Source organism: Molothrus aeneus, chromosome 4 (assembly GCF_037042795.1).
Source record: "Molothrus aeneus isolate 106 chromosome 4, BPBGC_Maene_1.0, whole genome shotgun sequence".
NCBI classification, from domain to species: domain Eukaryota; kingdom Metazoa; phylum Chordata; class Aves; order Passeriformes; family Icteridae; genus Molothrus; species Molothrus aeneus.
In genome coordinates, this window is record NC_089649.1 from 2144096 (window position 1) to 2166762 (window position 22667).

At 50.8% G+C, this 22667-nt stretch overlaps 1 protein-coding gene across 1 annotated transcript in view; it reads left to right on the forward strand.

Moving 5' to 3' along the window:
• The window catches only part of FRAS1 (Fraser extracellular matrix complex subunit 1), a 105145-nt gene that overhangs the window by 75050 nt on the left and 7428 nt on the right, over positions 1–22667 (forward strand). Inside the window, exons 32-62 of the mRNA XM_066548866.1 lie at positions 1677–1855; positions 2731–2847; positions 4644–4758; positions 5216–5353; positions 5542–5574; positions 6192–6323; positions 6591–6716; positions 7073–7320; positions 8474–8622; positions 8832–8985; positions 9847–9982; positions 10266–10462; positions 10796–10949; positions 11265–11534; positions 11641–11829; positions 12252–12371; positions 12792–12971; positions 14663–14787; positions 15284–15424; positions 15934–16167; positions 16452–16565; positions 17569–17719; positions 18194–18353; positions 18591–18753; positions 18980–19226; positions 19743–20087; positions 20329–20489; positions 20868–21015; positions 21112–21317; positions 21789–21945; positions 22467–22667. Of these exons, the coding sequence (XP_066404963.1) occupies positions 1677–1855; positions 2731–2847; positions 4644–4758; positions 5216–5353; positions 5542–5574; positions 6192–6323; positions 6591–6716; positions 7073–7320; positions 8474–8622; positions 8832–8985; positions 9847–9982; positions 10266–10462; positions 10796–10949; positions 11265–11534; positions 11641–11829; positions 12252–12371; positions 12792–12971; positions 14663–14787; positions 15284–15424; positions 15934–16167; positions 16452–16565; positions 17569–17719; positions 18194–18353; positions 18591–18753; positions 18980–19226; positions 19743–20087; positions 20329–20489; positions 20868–21015; positions 21112–21317; positions 21789–21945; positions 22467–22667 (5190 nt within the window). The remainder of the gene's footprint in view (positions 1–1676; positions 1856–2730; positions 2848–4643; positions 4759–5215; positions 5354–5541; positions 5575–6191; positions 6324–6590; positions 6717–7072; positions 7321–8473; positions 8623–8831; positions 8986–9846; positions 9983–10265; positions 10463–10795; positions 10950–11264; positions 11535–11640; positions 11830–12251; positions 12372–12791; positions 12972–14662; positions 14788–15283; positions 15425–15933; positions 16168–16451; positions 16566–17568; positions 17720–18193; positions 18354–18590; positions 18754–18979; positions 19227–19742; positions 20088–20328; positions 20490–20867; positions 21016–21111; positions 21318–21788; positions 21946–22466) is intronic.

The following is a 22667-nucleotide window of genomic DNA, read 5'->3' on the forward strand; positions in this document are numbered from 1 at the left end:
TCCCCTGCAGTCCTGCTGCCCCACAGCAGCACCCTTCCAGGCTGTTACATGCACGTTTGGGGGAATATTTCCTTCGGATGGTAGGGTGGCTGAATGTGCTAACCTCATCTTTTTCCACTCCTAATGGCTGTGCAGAGGAACAAAGCACTTTTGCCCTTCCTGATCATCTGTGTTCCTCCAGTTGTGGTGGAATCCTGGTGTGTTTACAGCCCTGAGAGAGCAGAATGTTAGTGCCAAAAGATAATCCTCCATGGTGAATGCCTGCCTTGAGAAGCACAGAGCAGTATCTGCATCTAGAAACTGCTGAGCAGAAATTTACCTTGAAGAATTCCCTACATTCTGTGACATTTTATTTAATTTGGCCCAGAGGAAGGGATTGCTACCGAAACAGGATTTCTGGTGTTGTTTGGATCTGTAGATAATTCTTGTCTCCAGATTCCTTCTGAAAGGCTCTGAGCTCAGCTCTCAGAGCAGTGACTTTCACCAGAAACCCCATGCTTATGGAGGATCTTCTGGGCACAGGGTAAGGGGGGTGTGGAAGGTTCTGGGATTTGTGACTGAGCCATAAATGGAGAAACACGGGATGAAAAAGAGATGTCATGTGGAGGGAATTGAAATATGGAAAGAAAAGAAAAATGCTCCTTTCTTTCTCAGCATCACTACTTTCTTCACAAAATCCATGTCTTCAAATAACATGTTTTGCACTTCTAAGAAATGATACTGCATTTAATTTGCCGATCTGGGAAAATTAGAGGATCCCTCTAGCAACATCCATGTGTTTTTTTTATTTCCTTTTGCTGGGAGGACAGGCTGGTTTCCATCAACTGCCAGCACCTGATGGAAACAGAGATAATGCGAGTTTTGCAGTTTAGAAGAGAAGTAATTAATTTGTATTCCCCCTTTTGCTTTCTGCAGATGAAGGTCTGTCTTCCAATTTTTAATAAGCATTTACATGAAACAGGAGTTTTTCCCTGAGGAGCTTGTCTCCTGCTGCCGAACCCTAACTAAAATTTATAATCCCGTATTTGTATCACCATAATTATTGCTGCTGTGATTAATTGCAGTAATATAAGCAGGTTTGTAGCTGCAGGAAGAAGCAGCAGAAAGGGAGGGAAGAAGTAAGAGAGAGAAATGTGGAAAATTGGTCCTGAATCCAGGAGGCCTTATCTGCCTAACTTAGTCTGTGAATAATGGGAAAGATATTCATACCTATAGAAAATATAGAATTTGATTTTTAGGTTTTTAGAGGAACTCCCATAAGCAAAACCATAAGATCTGGAATGTAATTAGGGTACTGAAAAAGGAATTTTAGCCCAGAGTTTGATGATGGAATGGAAGTGTGATACTGTATCTTGCTGGATTACTTTTTTTTGTTGCTCCAACTTTTCAAGGGTGGTTTGGGGAAATGAAATGGGAGAGCTTATGATGGATGATTCACATAACAGAGCGATTAATTATCAATCAGCAGAATTATCAACCCATTTAATGGAATAAATTAACAAGATTGCCCAATGTCACCGGGATGTCTCAATGTCTGCTGATGGCTTTTGGCAGCTCTGCTGGCATTTCTGTCACTTGACACTGCGTGGAAAAAAGCTCTGAGTGGGTGGGCATTTACCTTGGCTGTTCTTGGCTTGCTGCCTGTGTTCTCCCAAGCTCCTGCTTACCTTTCCCAGGGGAGGTGGTGCTGCTGGTGCCCATGGCGGCGGACAGCCCGGCGGGCTCCTGGCAGCTCTTACCCGATGGAAGAGCAGCCTCCCCCACCACCTCCTTCACCCAGCAGGACATCAGCGATGGCATCGTGTGGTACAGGCACTCAGGGGCTGAAGTGGAGAGTGACTCCTTCCAGTTCCAGGTATTCCTTGTCCTTTCCCTAGAAATACCACATGGCAGCTCTCTGAGGTGACTCCACTCGTGTCCTCTGGAGTCAGGACACAGCACCCTCTCATAAAACCTAGAATATTGACACCAAGTGAAAAACGTTCCAAGTGACTTTTTAAAAATTGGTGAGCCCCAGAGTCACACAGCCCTTGGTTTCTAAGCTAATAATTTCATTTTGGCTTCCCAGTCCTCTGTCTTGCGAACAGGCCAAAAGGTAAAAATACTCCCCAGCAGCTGGGAAACTGAAATAAATCCCCACTCCCCAGAGGTTTAAGAGCCATAAAATTGCTCAGACAGGCCCTTGCTGTTTGCTGGGAAGGTTTCACAGCCTGCCCTCAATAAGCTTACATGAACACTGGCACGCAGTGTTTGTTACATCTGGTTTACAAGACAGGAGCAATTACTGTAGCACCGCAGAGGCAATTAAGGTAATTTCTAAAGTAATTAACATAAGTGATAACGAGGAATTTGTGAGCGTCAGTGTTGAACAAGCTAATCTTTGGCTTAATTGCTGCATTCCTCTTAGAGACTATGCATTTTGCATGAGTGGAGTGTTTGGGTTCAGTATCTCAGAGCAGTAGCAATGACTGCACAGAGAGCTCAGAAGGGGAGCTGGGAATACCTGGTCACATCAGGACACCATGGCACCCCTGTCCAAGCCCAGGCCTTGAACTTTGGCTTGGGACATTTCATTGATTTTAGGACAGAGCAGGTGCAGCAAATGGCTAAAATGACATTGTTCCTTTCATCAGAGCTTACATTTTTATGCATTTTCTAAAAATTAAGGCTTCAGGATGTTCACTTATGTGAACACCTGAACACCACTGTCCTGTGGCCTTTCCTTCCCAGGTGTCCAGCTCTGCCAGTCCACAAGCCAGCCTGGAAAGCCACGTGTTCAACGTTGCTGTTCTGCCCCAGACACCCAAGGCCCCTCAGCTTTCCCTTGGCTCCTCTCTGCACATGGCTGTAAGTGACTCCACCAACATATGGCTGGAGTAGGAAGGGGAAAAAAACAGATTAGAAGAGTAACTGGGCTGGGGGGTGCAGATATATCCATGAAAAGCTGAAAAACTCAGTATTAAAAGTAATGAATGTACAGACTGGAAAGGAGAGGGGGAAAGAGAAGCAACATCAACGTTTTATGCAATTCTTACCCTTTCCTGAGAAGCCAGGAGGAATGGCAAGAGAGAAAAACTGTGGCTTAGACCATAATGAATGGGGTTTGCCAGTAGTTCCACTGTAAACTTGATCCCACCTGCTGCTCTGGGAATGACTATTTGAATGAGAATTGTCTCTCCAAGCTGGTTCCTTCCCCAGCTGTGTTGATTGGAAAGATAATCATAGAGTTTCAAGTCAGTTTTGTGGGCTCTCAGGCTGTGGTGCAAGCCTTCCCTGTGTGTCCCCACCACCTGCGGCTGATTCCTCTACTTTTCCTGGCCTGCATGCCAGGCATGGGGCCAGGAAAGGCACAGGAAGCAATGGGAGAGGGATTAGTGGGAAGCCCATGGCACAACGCCTTGTCAAGGTTTGAAATAGTGGCAACCTTTCCTGGGTGATAATGAAACATGGTCAGACTGCTACTTGGAGCCATTCATCTTCCCACTCCTGACTTTTTGTTGTTGTCATTATTGACAGAATTGATGGGAGAGATGTCTGGCAGAGCCACACAGCACTGGGTTTTATAGCTAATTACTCCCCACAAAATTCAATAGGGCCATAAAACACCTTTTACTTCACCACCTGCAAGTCCCACCTTTGGGAGAGACAAATAGGCCTTGGAGGCAGCAAGGAAGAAACATAACCTTAAATCTTTCTGTCAGATAATCCCACTTCCCTGCCCCAGTGTGATGGAGTTCTGTTCATTCATCTTCAGACTCCTTCAGAATGAGACTTCTAAAGCTGAGAGGAAAGCACAATACTGTGAGTCCTCCCATCCCTCTAGTCTTGACTTGGACTTGCACTGCTGGGAAAGGTCCAGGGAAGTTTGATGACTCTTTTGTTAAACTGGACACAACGTCTATATTGGTTTTTCTTCACTCTAGTAAACCTCATTCCCCCATATTGGTAACCTTTCATGTTCCAAAGCAGGTTATTTAAGTGCCCAAATCCTTAACTTAGCTTGTTCTCTCCCTATTTTTGCTCAAGATTATGAAATGAGCTGGATGCTTTTCATACCCAGATGAGCAGTTTAATTTGTTAATTCTGCAGGATTAAGGTTCATGAACACGTGGAAATTAACTGGTTTTGGGCACTTAAGTCTCTTCAAGCAGCACTGTAATTCCTTTAGGGCCCTGCCTGCCTTTGGTTCGTGATAATCTTGTTATGGAAGGATCGGAGCAATTTTAGTCAGGTTTAAAATAAAAGGGAGAGCTTTGCTTCCTCTATATTCCAATTGAAAGGGCTGAGTCATTTTCAGTCATTTTCTTTTGAAAGAGAATGAAGTCCAGCCACATCAGACTATATGAGAAAACTACACAGACAATGAACTATTTGTTCATTCCAGGGGGTTCTTGATCAAACTAGGTTTTCCTTTCTCTCTTTTTAATTGCTGTAGGCCAAAAGAGAAACCTGGCCACCTGTGAGTGTGGAGGTTGTGCATCTGCAGGGGACAGGGGGTCAGGGTCAGGTTTCAGAACTGGGCCTTTACATCTCAAGAGTGTCTTATGTTTACTAGAGCAAAGCAAATTCTCTTTCAATGCATTTTTGGGTGAATCTTTCCCTGTCTCTGGCCTTGATGCTCATGGTCTGATGTGTTTATTGAGGTGCTGGAGGACCGTGTGACAGTGATTGAGCCCCGTCACCTCTCCTTTGTAGACCCGGAGGTTCCCAGTGAGAAAATCCTGTACAACGTGACTGTGCCTCTCCTTCCTGGGCAAGGCAAGTGAACCTGCTGCATGCCACATTTTCTGAGCACATCTCCTCCTTCCCTCGGAGTATCACTCTGTGGAGGCACCTGTTAATCCATTTGGCCTCTTTCCTTGGCTTTTAAACACCTTGTTCCTTAACCCAGCTTCTTTGGCTTCTTTAGGAATGTGCTGCAGGGTTCAGACAGTTTTTGCTACTGTATGATTAATACTGAATGTTGTGTCCCATGGCTTTCTGCTTCCCACCTCTCGAGTGAGAGGTTCTGTGAAGAAATGCCTCAGTGAGGAATCTCTGTTTCATTTCTCTTGTCCCTAGAGCCCATCCTCCATGCAGTTGCATCCGTGTGACTTGTTCAGGAAGCAGTACGAAGAAGTACCCAAAGGGGAAAAAGCAAAGGAAGCTGTGGGATCAGATGGAGTGATGGAGTAATTAACCCCTCCTGGTAATGCTGGTGTCTCTGCATCCACAGGTATTGTGGAGCACAGGGACAGGCCTCTGTCCCCAGCCAGGTACTTCAGCCAGGCCGACATCAACCACGGCAGGATCGCTTATCGCCCGCCAACCGCCGCTCCTCACCTCCGGGAGATCATGGCCTTCTCCTTTGCAGGTGAGGTCCCAGTGCTCCTGCAGGGCTGGGACGCCAGCTGCACTGCTGCTGCTCCTCCTTGCTGAGGAAAGGCTCTGCCCAGTTCAACATCAGCACTTCAAATTTCTCCCAAATTCCTCCAAGTCCACGTCAAGGCGTGCTTTCCTGTCCTGACCATAGTCGCTCTGTGCTTGTGTTTGTCCCGCCAGGTCTCCCAGAGTCCGTGAGCTTCCGATTCACAGGTATGTCAGCCACTTTTTCTTTCCTGGCCACAGCAGTTTTCATCCTTCTTTTGCCCTTCCCATTGCCTGTTGCCCCTTGGCCTTTGTTCTGCTGCAGGCACACCTGTGGGCACTCAGTAGGAATTCCTGGAAATGCACGTGCCTGGGGAATATTAATTTGTCAGGTTCCCAGCAGTGCTTTACAGAAGCTGAGCTGCAGCTTGCTAGAGACATCTTTTTCCTGATTCCAGGCTGCCTGGAATCAGTCCTAAAGGCCTGATTTATCCCCGTTGTCCTCCCATTGTGAACAAGGAGTTTTACGCTCTCATTTTCTTTAATACAGCATGGAGACATCTCTGCAATTAAATTGCCATAGATAAGCTGCTTGCTTGTTTAACACATCCTTCTGTTTCCATGTGCTTTCTGGCTTCCACTAGCAAGGAGAAGTCCATGTTCTGAGTTAGGGGCAGAGAGAAATGCTCTTGGCCTGGGTGAAGTGTGTGTATGCTCACAGATAAAGGTGGGAGATGAGTCAGCAATGTGGAATGGTGATTTTTGTACAGACAGGTGAATTTCCCAGGTGAAGGGTCCCTGCAAACCCATTCCTGCACTCAGGCATGGTTTCTGTCTGTGCCTAGTGTCTGGTGGGGAGCACACGAGCCCGGAGATGGTGTTTGTCATCCACCTGCTCTCTGCTGAGCAGCAGCCTCCAGTCTTCCAGATTGCAGCTCCCTTCCTGGAGGTCAGCCAGGGGGGAAGAGCCACCATCGGTGAGTTGGGTGCATGGGGCATGGGCTGGGCCTCAGTTCTCTGCCAGGAGGCCCAGCTTCATTTGCCCAGGGGTCACTTGAGAGCCAGTCTAGGAGAGAATTCCCTGACACAGCCTGAGCATCATCAGGGCACAAACTATTTCCATGGAACTTGTAGCTCTCAGGCTGGGGGAGCTCCAGAATTATTTACTTTTCTTGTACTGACTGAATTACACGTTTTTTTTTTGGCTCCATTCACATCAGCTATGCTCTCTTTCCCTGGCACAGGGATCCAGTTGGCTGTAAGTGACACGGATACAGCTCCTGAGGGCCTTTTCTTTGAGCTGGTGAAACCTCCCCATCATGGCATCGTGCTCAAGTACAGCGCAGATGTGCAGGAGCTCATGAGAGCAGGTGAGTGGAGCAAGAGTTTCCCTCAGTGCAGGAGAGGGTTCAGCCTGGCTGGTTTATAGCCAGAGGAGACAGATGCTCCTGGCACATCAGGATACATCCATAGCGAAGCCTTATCTAGCTGTGAGCTCAGGAAGCAGCTGGGAAGAAAAGGAGGGTTGGTGCCCTCCTTGAGTTACTGGCACTGGGAAGGTCACAGCTTTTCCTCTGCCCTGCCAGCTCCTTAATGAACGTCCTCATAACCCACAGCCCTGGCAGGATGGGATGAAATGCCAGTTTAGTTCTTGATTAAAGTCATTTGAGTTGGATTCCTGCTCTGAGCAGAGTCTTTCTGACTCCTGTGTCTCCTCCCTGGGCAGGCGACACCTTCACCTACGAGGACGTCACCCGGAATGCTCTGCAGTACGTGCACGATGGCTCAGCAGCGGCAGAGGACAGCATGGAAATCTCTGTCACCGACGGTGTCACCACGGTCACCACGGTGCTGAGGGTGGACGTGTCCCAGCTGGACACCCATGGCCCCCAGCTGGCCCCAGGCTGCCTGTTGGCTGTCACCTTGGCCAGCAAAAGCTCTGTGACCCTGTCCCGACAGCACCTGGCTTACACGGTGGGTTTGCATCTCCTCCTAAGCCCAGGGAATGCTGCCAGGCTCCCTTTCCTTATCCCCCACACACCTCCCTGCTGTCAACATGGATTCTGGCTAGAGAGCTCAAGTTTTGGCTGCTGCCAAAGAGGGGATAACAGACTCTTTCATCCCACAGGGATTTAAGGTTATCCCCATTTGACTGTACCAGAGGTGAACTGCCATGCTAAACATGAGAACCTAGTTAATCCCAGATTTTTCTGTCTAACAGACTTGCTAGTAAAGCACGTGGATTTGTCAAGTGTTAATCCCTTGAAAACTTCAGCCCCCTCACCCACCTTTTTCTGGGCAGATCAGAAGGGGGAAGGAGTAAACCACCCCAGGATGCTGCAGAGCTTGGTGGATTGAGTTGGTCCCAGGGCCTGTGGGCTGTGCAAGAGTTATCCTGCTGGTGACATTCCCAGGAAAGCTCTGTACTCCTTGCAGATGATGTAGCATCCTCCTGAGGGAGGAGAGATCACAGTACAGATACAAGGCTGGAGAGACCTGAGCTGAGAGAGGCTGGCTGTCAGATGATTGGGAATGTTTTTTTTTTTAAGGGATCAGTCTGGATACAAGTCTGGAATCTGTCCTGTCCTCCTCTTAAGGAGGAAGGCTGACAAGGGAGATGCTCATGTTTAATCTGAATAAGAGCACAGATAGGGAAAAGATTTCACTTCTGACCCATATGCTCAGGATATGTTGATTTCTGCTCTGGGTCTTATTTTTCAATAACCTAACAAAACTCTTCTAAGAAAGATGACATCTGAGTTGTGATACCACAGTGTGGTTGTACTTAATGTGGTTGAAAAGAGACAAAATCAGATTTTAGTTCATTGTGAAGTACTTTGAAAATGAAAATATCACATTTATGTCTGGGAGACTGTGTTAATGTGATACAAGGACATAGAGAAAGCCTTGCTGAGCTGAGAGAAAATGAAAATAGATGTTGTGGTATGCTTTGAAAATGTCAACCCTCCTGACTCTCATCAGTAGAGTTTCATTTAATATTCATCTGTGGGTCTGACCCAACTAGGCAGGTATAAAACCATAAAACTCTTATTCTTTCTTCTTTTAGTGGAACACAGCAATGGCTAATTCTGCCTTGTTTTCATTTGGTTTGTTTCTTCATGCTTAGGACAACAACTCTCCTGACTCAGAGATCAAGATCCAGCTGATATCTCTGCCAGCCTATGGAACCCTCCTCAGGATGTCAGGCTCCCACAATGAAGACCTTTCCAAGGTTTACAATTTCACCATGGAAGACATCAACAGCCAGAGGATCAGGTAGCAAAGAACACTGTTCTCCCTCAAGCCATACCAGTTAAAAGCTCACTGAGCTTTTCCCCAGGGATCTCTGGGCTACTTAAAAGAATTCAGGGAATGAAAGTGACAGAGGGTTGGGAACTGAGACACCACCTCTCTTCCAAGAGGATGGGATAGATGTGCCTGGGGGTCAGTGAGGCTCCCTGACTCCTCATGTCCTCATCCCACAGCTACTCCACCACGTTTGAGACCAGCAATCAGCCCGTGACTGACATCTTTCACTTCTCAGTGCTGGATGCTGACAACAACAGGCTGGACAGACAGATGTTCACCGTCACCATCACCTCCGCCCCGACGCTCATTGCCTTCGCTGACCACGTCACCGTGAGTGCCTGGGCACAGGGACATGGCTCTGAGTGCCTGGACACAGGGGCAGCCATGGCTCTGAGTGCCTGGGGACAGGGACATGGCTCTGAGTGCCTGGGCACAGGGACAGACAGCCATGGCTCTGAGTGCCTGGGGACAGGGGCAGCCACGGCTCAGATGGGAGTAGCTGAACAGTTTTCCTGGACTGGGGGGAAGTGACTGAATAAAGCATAGTGTTCCTTGTGCCACCCAAAAGGTGAACAAAGCACTTGGAGGCTGGAGGAGTCTGACAGTCCATCTGCATCCCCAAACCTCATCTGTCCATTCAGGAGCTGCTTGTCCCGAGGGTGTCTTCTTGATATCAGTGGAGCAAGTCACTTTTAGCCCTACTCAATATTTCATCCCTAATTTCACCAGTGTGTGTGTAAGAGACTCTTCAAGTCTGAAGACACCTGGTGCTTTGGGCTGACACAGAGCATTTCACACTCCTTATCAAGGCCTTTGGAAGTCATCTCCCTCCTTTCCAGCTGTGCATTCCCCCTCCCTTGCCTTCAAAAGGCTCTCCACAACAAGAACTGCAGGTCTTGCCTTCCAAGAGGTCACCATGACACTGCCAGTTCCCTTCCTGTCCTGTCCAGGCTCCTCTTGGAGGCCAGATGGGTTTTGTTCTTCCCATCCCACCTCACCTCACCTCACCTCACCTCACCTCACCTCACCTCACCTCACCTCACCTCACCTCACCTCACCTCACCTCCCTGCTGAATTCCTGATTAACAGACCTAGGGGAGAGTGGGACAGCACTCCAGCGCCTGGGCAAGCCTCTCCCATGGAGGCAGCCTTGTTCAGTAAGGATTTGTGTTGTCTGCTGTTGCTTCCTAGGTGGATGAGGGGGGCAGGGTCCCACTGCTGGCTCATCACCACTTGACTGCTGACTATGACACTGCTGCCAAGGAGGACCTGAGGGTCACCATGGTCACTCTGCCTGTGTATGGCTGTGTCGAGAACACCAGGACAGGTAAACTGCTGGGTTCTCCCTTCTTCCCTCCTTTGGGCTCCCCAACAGGATCACATCTGTCATATCCCATGGAGGGGATGGCTTGTGCTGCAACAAAAACTGCAGCTTCCCCAGGGCCCACTCTAATACAGCAGATGTTTTCTCCCTCAAAGGCCACAAGGTGTGGGAAGCCAAGCTGTAGAAAGGAGCATCCCTTCTTCTGCGTCCTTCACAATGTGCTGGGTCTCTGTTGAGTTTATCAGCCATTTGATCATCCTTTCACCAGTGGTATTCTGGTTTGCAGGAGAGAGCTTTGGCCCGCAGAGTGAGTCTGTGGGGAGCACAGATGCATCCTTTTCCCTTCATGATGTCCTGGAGAAGAACATTTACTACTTCCAGAGTGTCCATGAGAGCATTGAGCCCACAAGTGACGCTTTCAGCTTCTATGTGAGTGATGGCTTCAGCCAGTCAGAGGTGCAGCGCATCAACATCACAATCCAGGTACGCCAGCTGCCAGAGCCCTCTCCTTTCACACAAACTCTTTTCAAGGCTTTACTCCTTCCTTTTTAGTATGTGGGAAGGGGGATTAAATGGAGATTCCTTCCCCTAGCACAGGCACGTAATTTACCTGTGATGCCCAGGGACAGTTGTGCATTGTAGCCTCTTCCCCAGGGCTTACTGCTCTGGTGTCTCCTCCGTCTTGGAAGCAGCTGTGGTGCTGGATAGATTTGGAGGGACTGGTGATGCCAGCACCAGTTCTGTCATTTGGGAGCTTGTGTTTCAATCAGGTGGGCCTTTCCCTGTGCTCATGTTCCTTCTTCTGGCTGTGTGCAGCGGCAGAATGACGAGCCCCCCAGGATGGTGCTGGAGCCTGTCCGGGTGCAGGAGGGCTCAGCCGTGGTCGTGACCAACGCCTCCCTCAGCCTACAGGACTTGGACACCCAGAGCAGCGAGCTGGTCATGGTGGTCAGCCAAAGCCCTGAGCATGGTATGTCCTGACAGGCTAGGGCTGAGGGACAGGGAGTCTGTCTGTCTGTGTGTCTGTAAGAGCCTCTGCTGCAAGATGGAAGCTTGGCATGTGGGAAGAAGCACAATCTCGACCAGGACTATGCTTGAGGACAGCCCTGTTCTTGGCGGGCTGTCCCTGCTCTTTGCTGGGGAGCAGCAGGGGTGGTGCAGGTGTTTCCCTGGGGATTCCCTGCTGGCAGGTGCCTGTCCCTGCAGTGCCCAGGGCAGGCAGGGTGCCAGGTGAAGGCAGGCTCTGTCCCCAGCTGGCTGTGCTGAGCCCTGTGTGGTTTGGCAGGCCAGCTGCGCAGAAGGCAGAGCGCGGCAGAGGCGCCGGAGCAGGGCCGGCCACTGTCCCGGGGCTCCTCCTTCACCTACCAGGATGTCCTGGAGCAGCTGATCGTTTACACCCGGAGCGGGGCTGCCGCACACACCGACACCGATGGCTTCGGCTTCTCCCTCACTGATGGGCTCCACACGCAGGCAGGGAGGCTGGAGTTCTCCATGGAGCTGCCCAGGAAGCTGCCACCCACGGTGGCTGTCAGCAGGGACCTGCAGCTGCCAGCTGGTACGGGGACAGGTGTGAGAGTGGCATTGCTGGGTGCTGCTGTCGCTTGGCCAGGCTGCCTGAGGCTGACTGAAGCTGATTGTGGGTTTTGCTCTCTCTGGTGCAGGCTCTGCAGCTCGGCTCACGGCTCAGCACCTGAAAGCAGCAGCTGGACATTCAGGGGACACGGCCATCAGATTTGTCCTGAGGAGGGACCCCAGCAGGGGCCAGCTGCAGCTGACCACAGCTGATAGCCCAGTCCAGATCTCTGCCAAAGGACCCCTCAGAAGTTTCACCCAGGCTGATATAAACAAAGGTGAGAGTGCTTGATTTTAGGTAGTCACAGCAAGTATATAAACCAAGGCTGGTTTAAGGTAGTCCTGAGAGGAGCAGGGAGTTGGACCTGATGACCTTTATGGGTCCCTTCCAGTTTGAGATATTCCATGACTCTCATCTTTATGAGGGGGGAGTGATGAGCTGAAGTAGGGAAGGGAGAGGGAAAGAAGTAAGCTCAGGTTGTTAAGTTAAAGCAGAACCATGTATCATTAAATATATGTTAAAAAGTCTCTCTCAGCAGAAGAAAGAGAATAAAGAGGAAAAAAAAATTTTGAAACCCAAATCCAGGAGCCCTGCCAAGCCCCAGGTGCCTCAGCTGATGGTGCCAGCCTGCTTCCAAAGTAAGGATTAAAAGCTGCAGCCTGTACTAAAGCATCTCTTTTCTGCTTTCCCTCTCCCCAGGACACGTGGTGTATAGCCATGGCAAAGGGGATCCCGGTGGAAACTTCCCCTTTACCTTTGATGTGATGGATGCAGATGGCAACAAGCTGATGGACCAGGTTTTTCACATCCATGTAATAGGTAAAAAGTAGTGCTGAAGTTGTGTTTTCTTTGCTGCAGAGCTTGAGCCTGCCCAGAGATTCCCATCCCATATGTACTGCAAGGCAAAATGGAATTTTTGAGCTGAGGTTTTGGTGAGCTGTCAATTCAAAGGCCTTTGATGTGAGCGGCATAGGGAGATTTTGCAGATGCAAGGATTCATTCTTTGGCTTCTGACAAACTCACTGAAAAGGTAGAAAAATTCCCCTTAATGCCTTCATGCTGTTTAGATAGTCTTTAGGACATTATAATGTTACCATCCCTGATAAATGGGATGGCCCCAAGTTCCTGTTTTGGAATTATCAAAATGTTTGTGCGTGTGCTGTCTTTTGCTTGAGCACAAGTACCTGAGGGATGCAGTGTGACTGTCTCCTAACTCAGCTTTGTGTTTAACCCTTCCAGACGACAGATTTCCCCCCTCCATCATCACCAACAAGGGGCTAGTGTTGGATGAGAACTCAGCCAAGGCCATCACAACCCTCCAGCTCTCAGCCACTGATCAGGACAGCAAGGCCTCCCAGCTGCAGTACAAGGTGACCCAGCAGCCACAGCTGGGCCACCTGGAGCACGTGGCCTCCCCAGGTGAGCAGGGAGGTGTTGGGTCCTTGGAGCATCAAAACACTGGAGCCTCTTGAGCCCTAAACATTCACTGCAGGAAAAACGTGCCCAGAGGCAGCAGCACGGAATTCCCAGAAATTGTTAGAAATCAATTCACAGAACAATTCACAGAATTGTTAGGAACCAAAGGGCCATTAGCCCAGAGGGTTGGGGAATAAGGTGAGTGGAGGCAGAGCAGCCCAATAATCCCAGTTGAGGATTTATGTGAGTTTATGGCCCTACTGCTGCTTCTGCATGACAGAAAAACCTTTGGACTTTGCTGTGAACAGTGCCCCAAAGAATCCATCCCTTAATGTCCTTGGAAACAGCCCATCTTGGTAAACAGATGACTTGTCCTGCACATGTGATCTGAATTTCAGAGCTGCCTTTCATGCCTGCTGACAGTGTGAGTGTGCTGTCCCTCTGATGAATTAATCTAAATCTGTGGTGTCACATTATATGCTCTTCTGATTTTATTATACTCATCCAAGATTATATTTCTTCTTAGCTTTAGATTTCTCATTTACATGAGATTAAAGTGGAAATATCTGCTGTGTGTTTTCAAGATGCAGACAGTCCCTGTACAGCTCAGTTTGAGTGTGGGGCTTGCCTCATCTTCTCACCAAAAACATGTTGAAAGGGCAGGAATAATGAATGAGTTATAATAACTCACTGCTGAGAGTAAATTAAAAACATGCACTGTTTTTGCCTAAATTGCAAACTAACCAGTGAATCTTGTACTTTGGAGACTTCAATTAAGGACTTTATTCCTCCTGTTATTTAAAATCTGATGATGATTCTGACTTCTGTGCTTTTTCATGTCTGTGAGGGACTAATAAGGATACAGAGTCACAGACTGAGAAGTAGTTGTAATCATGATTTAAACGACCTAAACCTAAGAAGAGAATACTGAAGTGTTCAAAAGAGAACCCAAACCTTTACAGCTGATGAGCTCTGAAGAAATATTAGCTGAACATTCCATTTTGGCTCATTTATTTAAATCAGATCCTGGTGTCTTCTGTAGTGTGGCCAGCATCTGCCAGCAGCCATTTAGTGTGATATATTGGTAGCAAACTTCTTGTCGGGGTGTTTGTTGACAACAGCAGTAAAACTGTTGAACACAGCAGCAAGATTTAAAAAGCTCAAGTGCTTTTTGAAATGCTTGTCAGGTACCTTTCTGTGGCTGTGTCACACCTAATGGCCTGTAAAGATGTCACCATAAATCAGCGCTGAAAAAGGGACTTGGTATGAAATGCAGGGGTACAAGGAGGGGTAGAGAGAAGAGACACTTGGAAGGCATTTTGGAAAACTGCTGTGAGGCCAGGAGGCCTTTAGCTCATCCTCAGTGATGCCTTGGCTGGGTTAGTCCTGCCCAGCAGTGACAATCCAAGTGTTACATGGGCCATTTTTCTCCCAGCTTCTCTCCCCCTCTGCCCCAGGAGGCCCACTCCCAACAGAATGAGGTCAAAAGAAGCCTGGACTTCTTTTGGAGAAGGAGATTTTAGGAGGCTCTGTGCCAGCTTAAATCCCTGGCTCCACTGAGATTCATGGGGCAGCCTGACTTGGATCAGAACCAGCCAAAACTGAGTCCTTATGGCTAAATATGTCCTGCTTCCTGTGGTTTTTCCTTGCCTTGCTCTTTCTGTTGCACATTCCCCCCGTTGTTCATTTCCCAGGGACAAGAATTAGTTCCTTCAGCCAGACAGACTTGGCCTCTGGCAGCATCCAGTACATCCACACCAGTGACACGGAAAAGCACAGGGACACCTTCACCTTCTCTGTGTCTGATGGGACAAACGAGGTCAGTCCCAGCCTGACCTCTGCCTGAGAAGGAGCCTGGGCAGAGCTGGCTGTTCCTCCTCCTCCTGCTGTGAGATTCCCCACATCCCTCAGGGCAGGGAGCAAGCCCTGTGCAGGGAACAGGGAGCAAGCCCTGTGCAGGGAGCAGGGAGCCACCTGACGACAGTGGAAATGCCTCTTTGGAAATGCCTCCACCTGACCTGGAGAAATGCCTCTTTGCTGCTTTCTGAAAGAGCTGCACATAGAGGGAGAGGGGCAACACAGACAGAGAGGGAGGGAGAGTGCATGCCCATAAATATCACAGAAAGAGGGAGAATTAATTAGTGGGGAGGGATAAAGAAGGTCATGTTCATGTGATCTGGGCTTAGCAGCTCAGATTTACTCACCAGACAAGGCTGAAATGAAATGACCCAACCTGAAGATTGCTGTGCTCTTGCCATGAAGTTGCACTCTTGGAAGGCTGAGTTTATCAAGAGAGGTTTTTCCTCCTGTCCCAGGTGAGCCAGACCTTTGACATCACCATAAACCCTGTGGATGACTCCTTACCCGTAGTGCAAATCTTTGGGATGACGGTTCAGGAAGGGGTGAGAAAAACCATCACTGAGTTTGAGCTCAAAGCAACAGATGCTGACACAGAGGTAAGGCAGGACCCCCCAGCCTCCTCCCTCCCCTCTTCTGCTGCACATCTGGGCTGTTGGAAAATGGGCTTGTGTTTTAGGACTCATAAACACTGAGTTTATGCTTAGCATGGATGAGAATGGCACTTCCTCTTCTTGCTGGGTCTGGCCAGAGGCTGAGCTGTCTGACCCTGGCTCTACCTCACCACTGCTTCCCCTGCAGCAAGAGATCCGGCTGCCTGAGCCAAAATCTTCCCCCAAAGGTTTTTGCTGCTTCTGCCCTGGCAGAGTGGCAAGGGACACATTGCCCAGCATGGCTGCAGGGCTGGGGACTGCTCTTGTGTTCCTGGAGCTGTCACAGGGTGGGAGCTGTCTCCGACCAGCTGAACCAGGAGTTGGGTGGGACGTGCCTTGCTTTGTAGGGAGACACCTTGGAAGAGGGATAAGGCCAGGGTGGGGCTCAGGGGGAAGCAGGAATGTGCTGGCCCTGAGGTGGTGTGCCAGCTTTGCCCCTCCCTGTCCGGGCACAGGTGGAGTCCATCACATTCCGGGTGGTGCAGCCGCCCCGGCACGGGCTGCTGGAGCGTGGCGGCCGCGGGCAGCGTCCCCTCCAGGCCAGCACCTTCACCATGGCTGACATCTACCAGAACCTCATCAGCTACAGCCACCATGGCAGTGGCGGCAGCGCGCTCAGGGACCGCTTCACCTTCACCGTGTCCGATGGCACCAACGCCCTCTTCGTGGTGCAGGAGGGCCAAAGGAAGGTCAGGGGGCACAGGGGATGGGAAGGGGCCTTGAGAGCCCATAGGGAGCTGCCTCTTCTCGGGGCAGGGGGCTGAGCTGCTGTGGCTGCACGCAAGGGCTGAGTGCTCTCCTTTATGTGATCCCTTTGCTCCTTCCCTTTGTTCCTTCCCCTCCCTGCCCTCTGGGTGTGCAAACTCGCCCCAGGACCTCGATGGCAGCAGAGCTGAAGGGAGCCGAGCTGATAATGTGTTGGGTGAGGCTCTGCCTCCCAGAGTCACCCCCTTTTATCTTGAACTGTTGTCAGGTGGTGACCACAGCACCGCAGCGCTTCCAGGTGGACATCCTCCCTGTGGATGATGGGACACCCAGGGTTGTCACCAACCTGGGCCTGCAGTGGCTGGAGTACATGGATGGCAAGGTAACACGTGCCTGGCCTCAGCCTGGGCTGCTTCTCAGGCTGCTCCAGGAGAAGGGGCTTCTCAGGAAAACATCCTCATCCTTCAGCACTTCTGTTTTTGTGAGGGAGAATGCCCAGGGTACATTTTTAGCTTTGCTGATGGTGGAGATGGCTTGATGATGTGCTGTAGCAGCCATGGCAGAGATATGTGGCTTTCCAAGGATATGGTGCAGGAATTTCTTGTTGTAACATGCCTTTGTTGTGCTGAAGTCCAAAGAGAACCCCAGGAAACTCTTGGCTTGTTTTTGAGGAGCCAGCATTAACTGTAAAGAAACACTTTGGTTCCTCCCAGAAAAAAAATGAGTGGAAGATGCTGTAGTAAATAATTGTATTATGAAATGGCTATCTCAGCTCAAACTCCTCACTTCCAGGCAAAGCACTCCTGCAGCCTCAAGCAGCTCAATTTTCTCTCTTTCTCCTGCTGTTAAAAACATTTTGTTTTTGAAGAGGAAGCAAAATGTGGTGGAACTGAATCAGATCCCTGTGAGGGCATTTGAAAGAGGCTCTCATGGAGACTCAGCAGAGCTGTGTGAACAGTCTTGAGTGAGTCCTTCAATCTGAGGCTGTTTGCAGAGTTGGTTTTTTTTGCCAAGGAGGGCCTCACCTGAGCATCAGCACAGCTCATGGAATAGAGGTGTCTAAGAGAAACTCAAAGATTTGTCCTAGCTTTTAGCTCTGGCTAAATAAGGCTGGGCAGCTGCTTTGGAATTTGCTTTTCTTTGACCCACATTTGTCTTTTTAATTCAAGTAACCAGATGTGAGACAAAATTTGAATCCTTCTTGTGTTGTCAAACACGTTGTGGGATATCTCTGTTCAAGGCTGCTTTGTACTTCCACATCCTTAGATCTTCCCTCATGGAGAGCTGTTTTGACAGAGGGATGGCTGGGCTTTTTGTGTGAACAGTCAATCAGACTTGCACTGCTGGAGCCTCAGTTTTACTCCCTTGATTTGGCTTTAATCCAGGCCACCAATCTCATCACTAAGAAGGAATTACTGACGACAGATCCTGACACAGATGACAAACAGCTGATCTATGAGATAACAACTGGTCCCAGAAATGGTCATGTGGAGAACAAGCTGAAGCCAGGGACAGCTGTGACCACCTTTACACAGGGTATGGAGCTGGGCTGTGCGCTGCTGCTTTTTTTTCCATCAGTTGATTCAGTTTGTTAAAATAAGGAAAAAAAAGGTGTGAGGGGAGAAAGCCAAGGGGCAGCATGTTGAAAATAAGCATTGAACTTTGCTGTCAGTTGCAGAAATCCTACAATTTCTTAGAGACAACAACCTGTGTCCCGTAGGTTGTCCCAGGTTCTCCAGGCTTGTTAGAGCTGGAGATGTGACTTGGGACAGTAAAGAGGGGTTGCAGATCTTGCAAGTGCATCTGATCATCACAGTCTGGCAGAGGTCTAGCTGTGCAGAGTCAGCACTGTGGGGGAAGCTCACTCTTGCAGGGCTGAGGGAAGGGGAGCTGAGGGGGTAACTGCTTCCTGTGCCACTGGGATCCCCAGTCCCAGCAGATCCACACTGCTCATCCACAAAGCTGCCTTTGGATTCCTGTGTTGACTCACTGGCTGTTCCCTCCTGGCAGAGGATGTGAACCGGGGCCTCATTCGGTACATGATGCACGAGAAGAAGGTTCAGGAGACCACTGACAGCTTCCAGTTCCTGGTGAAGGACAGCAAACCCACCGTGGTCAGTGGCAACGTCTTCCACATCCAGTGGTCCCTCCTCAGCTTTACTCACTCCAGGTAAGTGCCATGAGGGTCACAGCACTTGCCTGGCAGCTGGGCTCTTACCTGAGCTCCCTACAGTGTGGGAAGGAAATCCTGCCAGTGAGGAGAGGGCCCTGCCAGGCTGAACCACGGAGTAACTGCCCGGTTATTGCCTTGCCTCGGATTTTCCACGGAACCTCACCCTCAGTGTCACACAAACATGCAGGGTTTGCTCCCCAGCCTGTTCCTCGTGTGTGCTTGATCCCTTTCCAGCTACAAGGTCAGGGAGAGCGCTGGCTCCGTGAGCGTCACCGTGAGGCGGCTGGGGAACCTCAACCAGTACAGCATCGTCCTGTGCCGCACCGAGCAGGGAACGGCCGCCGCTGGATCGGGATCACGGCCCGGAGAGCAGGACTACGTAGAGTACGCGGGGCAGGTGGGTGGCACACAGCAAAGGGACGGCCTCACCATGCCTGCCACCAAGCCTGGAGCAAAGAATGGGTGGGAAGTGACCAAAACACCAAGGAGGGTGTGTTCTATTAGTAAAGTCAGGTGGGTTGTTTGCTGTTGGAAGAGGGAACAACTCAGGGCAGGGTGAGACAGGAAGGACGGGGAGCTCCAGGCGGCACTCCAAGGACAGCGGCCATCTTGCTGCCTTGTAGGTACAGTTTGAGGAGAGGGAGGACACCAAGGCCTGCACCATCGCCATCCACGACGACGACGTGTTCGAGGGCACAGAGAGCTTTTCCGTGGAGCTCAGCATGCCAGCCTACGCCCTGCTGGGCAACATCACCCGTGCCACCATCACCATCGCCGACCCCGAGGACGAGCCCACGCTGCAGTTCGACAGGAGCACCTTCCACGTCAGCGAGAGCGCCGGCTTCCTCTCAGCTCCTGTGCAAAGGAAAGGTGGGTTGGGCCGTGCTGAGCCCCGTGGGAGGGACACATGCAGAGGGGGAACCCCTGGGCTTTGCCTGCTTATGGTTTTGTGGCCTTCTCCAATGTTTTGGAAGAGGTTCTGCGGCACAATGCAATGGCACGTAACGCATGGGGCAGCGTTGTTTATTTTTTTAACCTTTCCTGTCTCTGCTGTTAAAGCCTCTTGTGTTTGGATTTGTTTCAGCTCCCGGCATGAGCAGGAGCAAACCTTTGTATTTGTTTGCTGCTTCTCTGTGAGCTAGACAGTGCTTTATATGGTGCCTGTCAGTGGCTGTGTGTTCTTTAATAGGCAAGTGCCACCTCTCAGCTTCCTAAGTGTGGGTTAGAAGTTTGCCTGGAAGTCACATCTAAGCCAGCTGCTATCCAAGTTCAGCATTTCATTCCTCATCCTCTTTTCCAAATGCTGCTTTATTATTTAAGTGAAAGGTGTCTCCACCAAGTAGATTTAAAGTATTTCCACTATGGAGTTTTCCTGTTGCTTCATAGGGGATGCCAGCAGCACTGTGTCTGCCATCTGCTACACCATCCCCAAATCAGCCAGGGGCAGCAGCCTTTACATGCTGGAATCCGGCTCCGACTTCAAGTCCCGGGGCCTGTCGGATGAGAGCCGCCTCGTGTTGGGGCCGGGTGTCACCGTGGTCACCTGTGATGTCACTCTGATCGATGACAGCGAGTATGAAGAGGAGGAGGAGTTTGAGGTGGTGCTGGCCGACGCCTCGGACAACGCGCGCCTTGGCAGCCGGGCTTCGGCCAACGTGGTCATTGCCGGTCCCAATGACGCCTCCACGGTGTCCCTGGGGAATGCCACCTTTACTGTCAGCGAGGCTGCAGGTGAGGAGCAGGGGGCTGTGTTGCGATGCTCCCTGTAGAAGCTTTCACCATGAAGAGGTGTCAGAAGGAGCAATTCAGGGCACAGCAGAACTGCAAAGATGTGCTGCAGAGGGGCTCTGTGCTTCCCTCTGCGCCAAGGGGGAGGCTGGGGGCAGGAGCAGTGCTGAAGGGAAAGGGGTGGGCTTTTGGAATGTGGCTGCTCTCTCAGTTTGTTCTCTCTCATGTGCATCTGGTGCTGCAGGACACATTGAGATCCCAGTCCTGCGGCAGGGACCCGACCTCTCCACTCCCACGTCGGTGTGGTGTGCCACTCGGACATCAGATCCGCCCTCGGCCAGCCCGGGAGTCGATTATGTGCCCAGCTCCAGGAAAATAGAGTTCAGGCCAGGCAAGACAGAAGAGGTGAGGAGCCACTTGGACTCCTGCTGAGTCTGCTTTGCCTGGCGACACCTGTCTTGTGTTTCTGTGCATATCTGCCATTTGTTTTGAAAATCGTCTCAGGGCCACTTGAGAACTGTTAATAATTCTGCTAGGCACAGATTCTCCATGCCATCAGCACTCCAGCCTGGAGAGATTTGGTCATGCCACCTCTTCCAGGGCAAGGATGGCTGCCTGTTCTCTGAAATGATAGGCTGAGTTTATGTAGAACATTCTTTACATTGATTAATGGACTCAGAAAACATAATGACATAATGGCTTTACACTAGACTCCCAAATGTGAGTGCTGGGAAGGATGAAAGCTTTGTACGTCTAACAGCAGGAATTCCACTTTCTTCCCAGTTCTGCCCCCTGACAATCCTGGATGATGCCCAGTACCCACTGATAGAAGGGCTGGAGACATTTGTTGTTTACCTCAGCTCCCCCCACGGAGCCGAGCTGGCAAAGCCCTTCCAAGCCATCGTGGCCATCAATGACATCTTCCAGGACGGTAAGTCATCCCTGGCAGCTGTGACTGCTCCCTCCTGGCCCCTTGGCTCCCTGTGCATCCCCAGCACTGCTTGGCTCTGTTTCTGCCCCCCTGCAGTGCCCAGCATGCAGTTCACCAAGGACACCTACACGGCCAGGGAGAAGGAGGGCGCCCTGCACATCCCCATCTTCCGCGCGGGGGACCTGAGCTACGAGTCCTCCGTCAGGTGCTACACCCGGAGCCTGACAGCGCAGGTCATGGAGGACTTCACCGAGAGGAGGGATGCAGAGGAGTCTCGTATCACCTTCCTCAAAGGGGAGAAGGTGAGCTGCACCTGCCTCCTGGGGGAGTGAAGAACCAGTGCTGGGAGAGGTTCACATCTCCTCCTCGGCCCTCTCTCACCAGAGGGAGCTGGCAGACTGGTCCAGGCTGGTTTCAGATGATGCAAATTCTTGTCCTGGCAACATGACCCACTCTGAAGGGGTTGGGTGTTCCAGGATGGAACTGGTTAAATTGTGAAATGCAAATCTGATACATCAGGAGGACCCAGGATTGTTGTACAGAGAGCTGTGGATTTGTGGAAGGAGATGCTTTTGCTGCTGTGTCTCATCATGTGACAGTGTGGTTGGTCCACACTGCTCCACAGAAGGAGCAGCCCTAAAAATGGAAGGGCTTCTTCCAGGATGGACAGCACTCCAATGTGCAGCCCTAGATAGGGAAGTACAGCCTGGCCTTTATGTGGCTTTATCAGATTTACCAGAGTTTGCTGCTTTCTCCTCTTCACTTGGCTTTAGGTGAAGAACTGCAGTGTTCACATCAGTGATGACTCTGCCTTCGAACCAGAAGAGCAGTTCCAGGTCTATCTGGGGAGCCCCCTTGGAAACCACTGGAGTGGAGCTAGGATTGGGAAGATGGATGTGGCAACCATAACTGTCACCAACGATGAGGATGGTGAGTGAGGCTGCTCAGCAAGGGTGGCTGGGGGCTCCCAGGGAGTCAGCACAGCCCCATCAATGTGGATGCCTTCGGTGCCATGGTCACAGCCCTGTGCGCAGGTCACTGCTGTGCACTGGGCTGGGCTGAAGGGAGAGGCTGGACAGGAGTGCTTGGACCCCCCACCTCTCCTATTTCCCATTCCCCTGCAGCTGGAGTTGCTGTGCTTCCCTTGGGAGATGTTCCTCTCCCTCCACAGCAGCACAGCCTGGAGAGATCTGTGGGGGAGAAGAGGGATTCCAGGCTGGATCACCAGCACGTGGCAGGGATTTGGGGACATGTGGGAGGCAGGGATGGGAGAATCATTTGCCATTCTCTGTAGCCCAACACCCTCCTTAGGTTTTACCCTAAGTCACATCCACACCCAAGCCTTTTTGGCCCCCGCTTTGAGGAGCTCCTTGCCCTGAAGGTGTGTGGATGAGCCTGAGGGGAGCCAGGGGTGCAAATCCGGGGCTTTTCCCTCCCTACTGTGCCTGCAGCCCCCACCATCGAGTTCGAGGAGGCGGCATACCAGGTGCGGGAGCCGGCGGGCCCCGAGGGCGTGGCGGTGCTGAGCATCCCGGTGGTGCGCAGGGGCGACCACAACCGCACCTCCCGGGTGCGCTGCAGCACCCGCGATGGCTCGGCGCAGGCCGGCGTGGATTACTACCCCAAGAGCCGCATGCTCAAGTTCAGCCCAG